Source organism: Ascaphus truei, chromosome 7 (genome assembly GCF_040206685.1).
Source record: "Ascaphus truei isolate aAscTru1 chromosome 7, aAscTru1.hap1, whole genome shotgun sequence".
In the NCBI taxonomy this organism is placed as follows: domain Eukaryota; kingdom Metazoa; phylum Chordata; class Amphibia; order Anura; family Ascaphidae; genus Ascaphus; species Ascaphus truei.
Window position 1 is genome coordinate 23,451,212 of NC_134489.1, and position 13,627 is coordinate 23,464,838.

The following is a 13,627-nucleotide window of genomic DNA, read 5'->3' on the forward strand; positions in this document are numbered from 1 at the left end:
GCTCCCAACACACCCAGGCTTGTACACACCGGCAGAAGTCCCGCCCGGATACCAGCTGCCCTGGGGGGAACCTCTCACTGTAAATCAGGGCTGTGACATCCAGCAATCAGACGGCTTCATTCTGCAAATCTCACAGCTATTATTTTGTCCCAACAGGTGCAGCGAGAGGAACCCTCAGCCGAGGAGCACAGGAACGGGCAATTAATGTTATTTATTAGCCATTATTAATTGATGGTTATTAATGCAATAAGTCTGCGACCTCCCTCACCTGCCATTGTATCCGCTTCCCCCCCACTCAAAAAAAAAAGTAGAGCCACTGAAAACGTACTTATCATTATCATTACACTATATATGTTTCATCTCAATTTTTTACTTTTGATCTTGGTTAAATGGTTAAAGAGAATTTCTCCGTTGCTTGTTTATGGATCTCATTTCTTGCAAGAAAAATTCTACGGACCGAATCACGGTTTAGAATATATTCACGGGAACAGAAAATGAGAGGGTGTTTGGAAATGATATCCCAAATCCTTTAGGGGGATAGTGGGTCTGTGTGTGTGTGTCGTGGCATCCCATGTTCCCCTCTCCCACTATTAGGACTTGGGTTGCCAAGTGGCTTCTCCAAAAAATACTGGACACAATGGTGAAAGGTGCAACACGCTCACGAAACACATGCACACCTCGCACCTCTCTCAGCTCCATGCTGTTTCCTCCTCTCCTTGGCCCCAGGCTCCTGACACCTCCTCCTGATTGGCTGCTGCTGGATAATGGTCACTCATTGCCATCTTAGTGCATCGGCTAACTGGGCCCCGGACCTTCCAAGCGACCCCGATCTTTCAGAGGCCCCACAAATACCATGGCCCAAAATGTTATGCTAAATTTGGAGTTCTAACTGAACGCAGCAAACGTTTCTTGATTATCATTTGTTTTTAATTTTTTTGGGGTGTGATTACACCAGTATATTACGTTTACTTTTATACAGCCCAACTTTTCTATAAAAAAAAATAAATAAAAAAAATATTTGTATTTAAAGATAATGTTTCTAACATTATTTTGATGGATAGGTAGTTTCATTGATTTGTCAGAAATGGATTTGAAAAACAACGCACAACGAGAAACTAGATGCATCTTTAAAACAATACAAACGAGTTATGCCAAACACTGTTTTGCCTAAATCTGTTACCCTACACACAGATTTAGGCTCGGCCTATGTTTCCCCCGTATATATTTAAATGTGACCTTTGTGGGTTGGGCTCTCAATTTACACTTAGCTCAAGGCCCCAAAAATTCTTACGACGACCCTGCACTGCTCAAGCACAGCTTTGTCAGGTCGAATATGTAGCGAAGAGCTGTTAAGAACATTAAGGGGTCAGCCCCTCCTAGGACCATGTGTACTATATGAAAATGACACGTTTATTAAGGGGTCAGCCCCTCCTAGGACCATGTGTACTATATGAAAATGACACGTTTATTAAGGGGTCGGTCCAGCTTAGGACCCCATGTACTAACGACAGTGACGTGTTTAAGGGGCCGGTCCCTCTCCGGACCATGAGTACTAATGGCAGTGACATGTTTAAGGTGCAAGTCCCCGATAGGTAGGGTGACCAGATGTCCCGGTTTAGCCGCGACAGTCCCGTTTTTTAGGGCTCTGTTGCGACTTTTTGGGGTGCTGTCCCGGTTCTCAAGTCCGTTGGCCACATGCTTTTGCAGACTACGCAAGCGCGACCGGCAAACGCTGATCGCACATGCGCACGAGCAGCTGACAACCGGCGATCGCGCATGCGTTTCATTTGTCCCGGTTTTCGCTCGGGACATATCTGCTCACCCTTCCGATAGGACCATTGTGTACTAATGTCAGTGACATGCTTAAGGGGTCAGTCCCTCCTAGGACTGTGGGCATTATCGGCAGTGGATAGTCCATCCTAGGACCACAGTGTACCAATCTGACACCTGTAAATATTAGGCTTGGGAAGGGTTTAATTTCCTGTGCCTGCTCCCTTTTGTCTGATGTCATTGTGCGTTCAACAAGTTTTTGCACAGGCAAAGCCCCTTCTGTCCCCCTCCTCTTATCGACTCTCTGATAAGGATATGGTTGGATAAGGGGAAAGACAACCACTTAAAAACCGTTCCCCATTCTAAAGCCACAAATAAAAGGAATTCATTTCCAGAGACAAAAAAGATGTCCCATACTTGCCTTTGACATGGTTAGAATACTTTAAGAAAGCCAATTAGATCGTTATTATAACAGGTTGTTCTTTTGCTAGACATGTGGTATTGCACGTATGTTCTGCACATTGGAGGAGATTAGACAGAACACGGCAGCTGGACCTGATGTAGCGAGGACCTTTACACTAAAGTGTAAGCTCTTCAGACTAGGAATTCCCCAAATTGTTACTGTGGACTGCTTTCCCCCTCCTCTGTACGTTATGTATGCGCAGTACTGTGTATGTATGTGGTTGGTAATTAGGTCAATAATAATTTTCAAGAATTAACTCGATGTCGGTGACAAATTGTTTCTATTCAAATAGTTTATTTTTTTCTTCGTTTTTATTATTTTACATACATATTGCATCCTCTAAGACACGATACAAAAAAAAAAAAAAAAATTCTGTATAACTTAAGACAACGTAATCAAGAGACACCAAAAACATTAAAAAAAAACAAAACAAAATATGGGAGAACTCAACGCGTTTCCCGTTGGCGCAAAAGGACACGCGTGACGCGCGGTGATCGGAAAACAAAGACGCTCAAAGCGTTTGCACAGGCCAGAGACTGGCCCCATGTCTGGTTAGGAGATAGGAAGTTTTAAAAATATAAAATTAAATAAAAAGGTGCTCCCGTCTCCACACAGGTGCTACGGAGAAGCTCGTTTCCGGCAAGATTGGCCAACGTTGCGTTGTATAGCAGGGGTGCCCAACGCAGGTCTCGAGACCCCCAACAGGTCAGGTTTTCCGGGTATCCCTGCTTCAGCACAGGTGGTTCAAATAGTCCCTGCTTCATTACAGGTGGCTCAAACAGTTCCTGCTTTAGCACAGATGGCTTGATCAGTCCCTGCTTCAGCACAGCTGGCTCAACCAGAGGCTCAGATTGCGCCACCTGTGCTGAAGCAGGGATATCCATAAAACCTGAGCTGTTGGGGGGGTCTTGAGGACTGGTGTTGAGCCCCCCTGTTGTATAGCACCCCCGTTTCAGTTGACACACCCCTCGCGGGCCGGAGGTAAAACCTCACTACGTTAGGACGTCAATTCCCAACACCCTGTTCAGATTAAAAACAAAAAAAAAAACGTCCCCTGCACTCACTGCTGAACATGGCAACGCGTGGCGTGTGCCGCTCGCGTCTCCGAAAGGGTCAGAAACGCCGTCTGACTGGCAATCCGCAGCAGATCCGCACGGGAAGACCCTGCAAAAGATTGCTTTTGCTAATGATGTAAACTTTCTGTCCGAACAGGTTCTTTCCTTTCCGCCATGCAACTTTCCGGGTCAGTCTGAGCAGAAAACATCGCTTTGATACGGGGAGGTGTCGCACCTTTCAGAAGGCGGGATAACCCCTCTCCCTGCTGGATTCCAGTCTCCTTGGTCGGCCGGGTTATGGATATACTCTGGCCTGCAGTGTAAAATGTGCGACCCTTGAGCGTGGAAAGGGTTAATGCCACAGCGTTGCTCACACTGCCTGTGATTTCAAGTCTGCCTGATGAGGTCATAAGCAGAAAGGGCCCGCCCAGGCACCCCCCACCCCAACACACACGTGCTTCATAAAACTGTGCAGACCTGGCAGTGCTGGGGTTAAGGAGAATGGAGCTGGGGATGAGGGTGCGAGGGGTCAGCTGGTCCTGAGATGTTCCAAGATGGAGTCGGTTGAGCTTGGCCACCTAATGATGTCATCAGCGCAGCCTTCAGCTGACCCCACCCAGGAGGTCGCAAAAGCGGGGTCTGAAACCAGGAGGTCGCCACACAAGAAAGCCACATAAAGCAACATGGTATCATCCTTTTGTGCTGCCGTCTGCCCTCGGACCCCTCTCCTGTAGCCGCCACCCGCCTGGCTCCTCCCTCTGCGCAGGGGGCAGGGCCTGCGATGATTAGAACACATTTCTCCGCTGTTGGGAGTCATTGCAAAGGTTCATGGGAATCCCGCGGCTGCGTTGAGCCGCTGTTGGGACAGGCGGCGCCCCAATTCTTCTGTCCTCAATATCACTGCGGCTGTCTTTGCAGAGTTGTTTGGGGGTACACACGAGGCCCCCCCGCCTGTCTTTGCTGAGTTGTTTGGGGGTACACACGAGGCCCCCCCGTCTTGTGTAGTGAAATGAAATGTAGTGAAATGTGGCACTTTCTACTGAGAAGAAACATCTCTCCCAATTAGGGAACCCCCCCCCACCCCCCCAATTTACAACCCAGAGCTGCAGAGCAATGTGGGGGCTAAGTGATGAGATCAGAGTGCGAGGAGGGGGAAGGAGAGGTCACTGTTATAAGGCGATGGGGGATACTTCATGGTCTACACACAGCTGCCGTGATGAGCAGCTCCTGGCTGCAAGATGGGATCTCAAACGTCCCTCCATGTTGCAGCCAGGAGCTGCTCCGCACACGGCTGCCACGTGAGCAGCAGCATCACTTGGCTACACCCAGAAATATACAATATATATATATAGATGTGTGTACAATAACTTTCCGTGCCTTTGCCATGCCGACCCCATACTGCGCTGTGACATCTACAAGTTCTCATTACACTTTGCAAAGAAGGGAAATGCACACTTGCTGGCCTCACTAAAGATGGCCTCCCAGGGGAAACCCTTGTGTGATTGCTGGAGAGTTTGGGGTTGTTTTAAATCCCTGCCAGCCTCAGCTGCATGCGGATCTGGGTACAGACCACAGCCTTGATCACTAACAGCTACTAACTACACAAAGTCTGGAAGGCGTTAGATGGGTGAGCGCTTTTATTCAATTGTCCGTCCAATATACCTTGCCTGGCGCTTTATAAAACTCTATAATGCCTGGGGTTATGTCAGCGTCACCCCGATTAACATACACCTTCATGTCCTCCTCCTCCTGTACATAAAAACTCACCTTCTAGCATCACTGGTCTGTGTGCGTTTGTGCAAATCAGGTCCTTGAAGCACAGAGGAGGAGAGAGAAGAACCAGATGCTACACTAAGGGCTCCCCTCTTTATTAGTCTTGTGTATTAAAATCAGGGGTCTTCCCATGTGGACTGTACAGGGTAACCCCCTTCACTATGAGACGGGCCAGCACTGCACCGCTGTGTGTATATACAATGCTCTGTGTATACAGAGGAAGTGTAACGTGCTGCCTATAGATACAGAATAGCCGTTTCTCTGCACTGTCCTGCAGGGCCCTTTGGGTAAAACAGATTACAGTCCCACAGCGCGAATTAGTGGCGTACGTTATAGTGTATATTCGTGTACGGATAAAAAATAAAATTACATTAAAAGCACCCAACCATGTAACCACTTCTCTACTACTTCAAACACATTGTTTTTCATAATTTAATCTTTTTACACAGCTTTCTACCCAAATGCACAACAACAAACGTCACAGGACATACAATGTTTAGCGTTCTGGTCTGAGGCCTCGGACAATGAATTTCTAACGCCCAGGCGCCATCTTTGAAATCATCGCATTTTAAGATAAACCACCCCCCCCCAATAAAAACACATTTCCCCCCCATATTTTTCTCCAAAAGGCAGAAGGATTTCACAAAGCAGTATGTGACCGGGGTGAAAAAGGGGGAAACGTAAAAACTATTTGCTCCCCAACTCCCCCATCTGCGCCCCCCCCCCCCCAAAAACATTTTGTGAAATAAAATAAATATCTTTTTTTTGTTCTTTTTTGGGGGGGGGGGGGGGGAGGGGGGGGTTAGGTAAGTGAAACTGGCGCAATAAAGTGATGCTGGATTATGAAGTCTGGAGATGGGTCTGGAAGGGACAGGAATGTCTCGGATAATATGATGCTTCTGAGAATATTGCAATCACATCCAAGTAATCAGTGGAGCGTGGCGAGTAGCTACCTCCTTGGCTAATATGCTCCCTTCTACATGATGAGTAATCATGTCCTATTAAACAGCGGTAAAGGCTGAGGGAACTCAACTATACAAGTGTAATGAAGCCAGCATTCTCTGAGGACAGATTAGCTCCAAGTGATTTGACACATAGCATCATTGGAGCCTCAAACCTGACAAACTCAGTGCCTGTGTGTGATTTATGCTGAGCAGCCCTTGTACGATGAGTGCAGAACCCAAGTGCTCTGCTGGGGTAGAGGTGAAATGTGCAGATAAGCAACATCTCTGGGTCTCTCGGTCTCTCCCGGCCTCCTCCCCTCGCGCGCGCGCTCTCTCTCTCTCTCTCTCTCTCCTGCTCCCCGCGCTCTCCTCCTGACCCCAGGGCTTGGAGGGTTTTTTTTTCTCTCTGCATGTGCTCCTCCCGCATCAGTCCTCACTCCTCCCCCTGCGCTGCACGGGGTGAGCTCTGCTGGAGTCTCTCTGTGGTCTCCCGATCAGATTAAGGTGGGCATGAGGCTGCTGCCGCCCCCGCTGCTGTTGTTGTTGCGGTTGTTTTTCCGGGAGAGGTTCGGCGTGGCCATGAGTACAAAGTGTTCGTCGGGGCAGCCGTACTGAAGCAGCAGCTCCCGCACCTCGGGGGTCAGTGCCTGCTTGGCGTACGCCAGTGCGGTGTTTCCGTGGAAGTCCCGCGCCATCACGTCCACGCCGTACTGTGGGGGGAGAGGGGACACAGTGTTAGGTGTCACTGAAACGGTTTGATCCCCTCAGTGCTGGGGCGGACCTGCAACACACTGCACTGCCGGGCACAGGTACGCAGCACGCTGCCGAGCACAGGTACGCAGCCCTCTGCCGAGCACAGGTACGCAGCCCTCTGCCGAGCACAGGTACGCAGCCCTCTGCCGAGCACAGGTACGCAGCCCTCTGCCGGGCACAGGTACGCAGCCCTCTGCCGGGCACAGGTACGCAGCACGCTGCCGGGCACAGGTACGCAGCACGCTGCCGGGCACAGGTACGCAGCCCTCTGCCGAGCACAGGTACGCAGCCCTCTGCCGAGCACAGGTACGCAGCCCTCTGCCGAGCACAGGTACGCAGCCCTCTGCCGAGCACAGGTACGCAGCCCTCTGCCGAGCACAGGTACGCAGCCCTCTGCCGGGCACAGGTACGCAGCCCTCTGCCGGGCACAGGTACGCAGCACACTGCCGGGCACAGGTACGCAGCCCTCTGCCGGGCACAGGTACGCAGCTCTCTGCCGGGCACAGGTACGCAGCCCTCTGCCGGGTACAGGTACGCAGCCCTCTGCCGGGCACAGGTACGCAGCGCTCTGCCGGGCACAGGTACGCAGCTCTCTGCCGGGCACAGGTACGCAGCCCAATGCCGGGCACAGGTACGCAGCTCTCTGCCGGGCACAGGTACGCAGCCCTCTGCCGGGCACAGGTACGCAGCCCTCTGCCGGGCACAGGTACGCAGCCCTCTGCCGGGCACAGGTACGCAGCCCTCTGCCGGGCACAGGTACGCAGCCCTCTGCCGGGCACAGGTACGCAGCCCTCTGCCGGGCACAGGGACGCAGCCCTCTGCCTGGCACAGGTACGCAGCACGCTGCCGGGCACATGTACGCAGCTCTCTGCCGGGCACAGGTACGCAGCCCTCTGCCGGGCACAGGTACGCAGCCCAATGCCGGGCACAGGTACGCAGCTCTCTGCCGGGCACAGGTACGCAGCTCTCTGCCGGGCACAGGTACGCAGCTCTCTGCCGGGCACAGGTACGCAGCCCTCTGCCGGGCACAGGTACGCAGCCCAATGCCGGGCACAGGTACGCAGCTCTCTGCCGGGCACAGGTACTCAGCTCTCTGCAGGGGACAGGTACGCAGCTCTCTGCCGGGCACAGGTACGCAGCCCTCTGCCGGGCACAGGTACGCAGCCCAATGCCGGGCACAGGTACGCAGCTGTCTGCCGGGCACAGGTACGCAGCTCTCTGCCGGGCACAGGTACGCAGCTCTCTGCCGGGCACAGGTACGCAGCTCTCTGCCGGGCACAGGTACGCAGCCCTCTGCCGGGCACAGGTACGCAGCCCAATGCCGGGCACAGGTACGCAGCTCTCTGCCGGGCACAGGTACGCAGCTCTCTGCCGGGCACAGGTACGCAGCTCTCTGCCGGGCACAGGTACGCAGCACGCTGCCGGGCACAGGTACGCAGCCCTCTGCTGGGCACAGGTACGCAGCACGCTGCCGGGCACATGTACGCAGCACGCTGCAATGCATTGCAGAACCCTCCAGCATCTTAGTGTGATAGCACCTGGACGACACAGAGTACTAATATAAAGTAAATGCACAGGGGCAGTGCCATTCTCCCCCTCACACACTGGGCAGTGCCATTCTCCCAATCACACACTGGGCAGTGCCATTCTCCCCCTCACACACTGGGCAGTGCCATTCTCCCCCTCACACACTGGGCAGTGCCATTCTCCCCCTCACACACTGGGCAGTGCTATTCTCCCCCTCACACACTGGGCAGTGCCATTCTCCCCCTCACACACTGGGCAGTGCCATTCTCCCAATCACACACTGGGCAGTGCCATTCTCCCCCTCACACACTGGGCAGTGCCATTCTCCCCCTCACACACTGGGCAGTGCCATTCTCCCCCTCACACACTGGGCAGTGCCATTCTCCCCCTCACACACTGGGCAGTGCCATTCTCCCCCTCACACACTCGGCAGTGCCATTCTGCCCCTCACACACTGGGCAGTGCCATTCTCCCCCTCACACACTGGACAGTGCCATTCTCCCCCTCACACACTGGGCAGTGCCATTCTCCCCCTCACACACTGGGCAGTGCCATTCTCCCCCTCACACATTGGGCAGTGCCATTCTCCCCCTCACACACTCGGCAGTGCCATTCTCCCCCTCACACACTGGGCAGTGCCATTCTCCCCCTCACACACTGGACAGTGCCATTCTCCCCCTCACACACTGGACAGTGCCATTCTCCCCCTCACACACTCGGAAGTGCCATTCTCCCCCTCACACACTCGGCAGTGCCATTCTCCCCCTCACACACTCGGCAGTGCCATTCTCCCCCTCACACACTGCGCAGTGCCATTCTCCCCCTCACACACTGGACAGTACCATTCTCCCCCTCACACACTCGGCAGTGCCATTCTCCCCCTCACACACTGGGCAGTGCCATTCTCCCCCTCACACACTGGGCAGTGCCATTCTCCCCCTCACACACTGGGCAGTGCCATTCTCCCCCTCACACACTGGGCAGTGCCATTCTCCCCCTCACACACTGGGCAGTGCCATTCTCCCCCTCACACACTGGGCAGTGCCATTCTCCCCCTCACACACTGGGCAGTGCCATTCTCCCCCTCACACACTGGGCAGTGCCATTCTCCCCCTCACACACTGGGCAGTGCCATTCTCCCCCTCACACACTGGACAGTGCCATTCTCCCCCTCACACACTGGGCAGTGCCATTCTCCCCCTCACACACTGGACAGTGCCATTCTCCCCCTCACACACTGGGCAGTGCCATTCTCCCCCTCACACACTGGGCAGTGCCATTCTCCCCCTCACACACTGGGCAGTGCCATTCTCCCCCTCACACACTCGGCAGTGCCATTCTCCCCCTCACACACTCGGCAGTGCCATTCTCCCCCTCACACACTGCGCAGTGCCATTCTCCCCCTCACACACTGGACAGTACCATTCTCCCCCTCACACACTCGGCAGTGCCATTCTCCCCCTCACACACTGGGCAGTGCCATTCTCCCCCTCACACACTGGGCAGTGCCATTCTCCCCCTCACACACTCGGCAGTGCCATTCTCCCCCTCACACACTGGGCAGTGCCATTCTCCCCCTCACACACTCGGCAGTGCCATTCTCCCCCTCACACACTGGGCAGTGCCATTCTCCCCCTCACACACTCGGCAGTGCCATTCTCCCCCTCACACACTCGGCAGTGCCATTCTCCCCCTCACACACTCGGCAGTGCCATTCTCCCCCTCACACACTCGGCAGTGCCATTCTCCCCCTCACACACTGGGCAGTGCCATTCTCCCCCTCACACACTCGGCAGTGCCATTCTCCCCCTCACACACTCGGCAGTGCCATTCTCCCCCTCACACACTGGACAGTGCCATTCTCCCCTTCACACACTCGGCAGTGCCATTCTCCCCCTCACGCACTCGGCAGTGCCATTCTCCCCCTCACACACTGGACAGTGCCATTCTCCCCCTCACACACTCGGCAGTGCCATTCTCCCCCTCACACACTCGGCAGTGCCATTCTCCCCCTCACACACTGGACAGTGCCATTCTCCCCCTCACACACTGGGCAGTGCCATTCTCTCCCCTCACACACTCGGCAGTGCCATTCTCCCCCTCACACACTCGGCAGTGCCATTCTCCCCCTCACACACTGGGCAGTGCCATTCTCCCCCTCACACACTGGGCAGTGCCATTCTCCCCCTCACACACTCGGCAGTGCCATTCTCCCCCTATACACAGCAAGCAGTGCCAGTCTCTCAGATGGAGCAGGCAGTACCAACCTCTCCCTCACACACAGCAGGCAGTGCCAGCCTCCCTCACACACAGCGGGCAGTGCCAGCCTCCCTCACACACAGCGGCAGTGCCAGCCTCCCTCACACACAGCAAGCAGTGTCAGCCTCACCCTCACACACAACGGGCAGCGTCAGCCTTCCCTTAACACACACAGCGGGCAGTGCCAGCCTCACTCACACACAGCGGGCAATGCAAGCCTCACTCACACACAGCGGGCAGTGCCAGCCTCCCTCACACACAGCGGCAGTGCCAGCCTCCCTCACACACAGCAAGCAGTGTCAGGCTCACCCTCACATACAACGGGCAGTGTCAGCCTTCCCTTAACACACACAGCGGCATTGCCAGCCTCCCTCACACAGCGGGCAGTGCCAGCCTCACTCACACACAGTGGGCAGTGCCGGCCTTCCCCTCACACACAGCAGGCAGTGCCAGCCTTCCTCACACACAGCGGGCAGTGCCAGCCTCTCTCACATACAGCGGGCAGTGCCAGCCTCCCTCACACACAGCGGGTAGTGCCAGCCTCCCTCACACACAGCAGGCAGTGCCAGCCTCTCCCTCACACACAGTGGGCAGTACCAGCCTCCCTCACACACAGTGGGCAGTGCCGGCCTTCCCCTCACACACAGCAGGCAGTGCCAGCCTCCCTCACACACAGCGGGCAGTGCCAGCCTCTCACATACAGCGGGCAGTGCCAGCCTCCCTCACACACAGCAGGTAGTGCCAGCCTCCCTCACACAAAGCGGGTAGTGCCAGCCTCCTTCACACACAGCGGCAGTGCCAGCCTCCCTCACACACACAGCGGGCAGTGCCAGTCTCCCTCACACACAGCGGGCAGTGCCAGCCTTCCTCACACACAGCGGGCAGTGCCAGCCTCCCTCACACAGCGGGTAGTGCCAGCCTCCCTCACACACAGCGGGCAGTGCCAGCCTCCCATACACAGCGGGCAGTGCCAGCCTCCCTCACACACAGCGGGCAGTGCCAGCCTTCCTCACACACAGCGGGCAGTACCAGCCTCCCTCACACACAGCGGGCAGTGCCAGCCTCCCTCACACACAGCGGGCAGTGCCAGCCTCCCTCACACAGCGGGCAGTGCCAGCCTCCCTCACACAGCGGGCATTGCCAGCCTCCCTCACACACAGCGGGCAGTGCCAGCCTTCCTCACACAGCGGGCAGTGCCAGCCTCCCTCACACAGCGGGTAGTGTCAGCCTCCCTCACACACAGCGGGCAGTGCCAGCCTCCCATACACAGCGGGCAGTGCCAGCCTCCCTCACACACAGCGGGCAGTGCCAGCCTTCCTCACACACAGCGGGCAGTGCCAGCCTCCCTCACACACAGCGGGCAGTGCCAGCCTCCCTCACACACAGCGGGCAGTGCCAGCCTTCCTCACACAGCGGGCAGTGCCAGCCTCCCTCACACAGCGGGTAGTGTCAGCCTCCCTCACACACAGCGGGCAGTGCCAGCCTCCCATACACAGCGGGCAGTGCCAGCCTCCCTCACACAGCGGGCAGTGCCAGCCTCCCTCACACACAGCGGGCAGTGCCAGCCTTCCTCACACACAGCGGGCAGTGCCAGCCTCCCTCACACACAGCGGGCAGTAGCACCAGCCTCTGCCTGCCCCAGACTCACCCATATGAGGAGTTGCACCAGCATGACGTTCCCCTTGCGGCAGGCGAGGTGCAGGGCCGTGCGTCCATCTCCCTCCCCACAGGTCTCATTCACTTCCTCCCGGGAGCCGTGGGCGAGAAGCAGGATAACGGCGCGCAGGTCCTCCTCCGCTGTGGCCCTCAGGAGCTGCTGCCCCAGGAGCAGGTCCCGGCAGGTCAGGGGCGCCAGGAAAAGCTTCTGCTCGTACTTTGCCCGTATCCAGCGCTCCTTCTCCTCTCTGCAGGGGGACAGAACGGGACGCCGGTTAATAACACTCGCTCTGCAACGTGTATCGGGGCTGCAGTAACGCAGCAAGCGGAACGTGCCGGGCTTACTGAGTGGCACCAGAGGGTGTATGAAGAAGTAGCATCACTTAGTTGATACGGGCCTAAACATCGTGCTGAAAAACAAAATACAGCTCAACCCCGTTATAGCGCGAATCCGCTTATAGCGCGATCCGTTACAACGCGAATCCGCTTATAGCGCGATGCCCACGTGGCTCCCAATTTTCGTATTTATGAATACTTTACAACACGATTATTGGTATCTTAAATACTTTATTGTACAACACATACAATTGTACATTATTTCTAACGCGATCCGCTTATAGCGCGATGTGATTCTTTGGACCCCAAGCACAGCGTTATAAGGGGGGTTGAGCTGTAGTCAGTGCTGTGTTTACTCAAGTTTTCTCCTTTCAAAAGAAACCTCCACAGTGGATGTTTCTTGTCGCCTTTTTCACCCACCATAACTTAAAACATGATGGTAAACCCTACAATCTTGAAAAATTGCAAACTCAGCATTACAACCAACCTCACACTGATGAGACCCATCAAGGTCGAAACATGTCTGTGAGTGGCTTCTCTGGCTTTGCATCTAATCCCATGCTGTGCTTTAATGCTATGTTAACAGCGAGCATTAGCTTATATGGGCTCCATGTAACAATGAATTTCAGGCAAAAGGTGACACGGTATGCTCATTTGCATGTCATTTCCCAGAATCCCTTGCTGCAGTGGAAGCACTGCATGCTAGGTGATCATGGTGAAAGGCAGGGTTGCAGACCTGTCTAAGACATGTGAATGTGCTCACAAGTGATCTTCTGAGAAGAAAAAAAATGCGGCCATTTTTTTTCACCCCCAAAAAACCCTTAAATAAACAAATAAAAATACAGGTAGAAAATCTACAAAGTAATTCACAGACTGTTTAAAAAGTGCCAGCAACAGAGGATGATTTGGTTATCGACGTCTGTGGTCCATCTTTAACCTATTGCATTACAAGTCCTCTTTAACCCCCTCAAACCGGGAGAGGCCAGCACCAAACTGCCAGGCACAGCGGGGGTTAACCACCGCCAGGCAAAGCCGGGGCGATGAGGGGGTCATTAGATGAGCCCCTGCGGAGGGGGGAAGCCCCTCGTGTC

General features: G+C 54.9%; 1 protein-coding gene across 1 annotated transcript in view; it reads right to left on the reverse strand.

Moving 5' to 3' along the window:
- Nucleotides 1-2,503: 2,503 nt before the first annotated feature.
- The window catches only part of LOC142498811 (arf-GAP with GTPase, ANK repeat and PH domain-containing protein 1-like), a 76,944-nt gene continuing 65,820 nt past the window's right edge, over nt 2,504-13,627 (reverse strand). The window contains 2 exon segments of the mRNA XM_075607349.1: nt 2,504-6,715; nt 12,193-12,448. Of these exon segments, the coding sequence (XP_075463464.1) occupies nt 6,500-6,715; nt 12,193-12,448 (472 nt within the window). The 3' untranslated portion in view covers nt 2,504-6,499.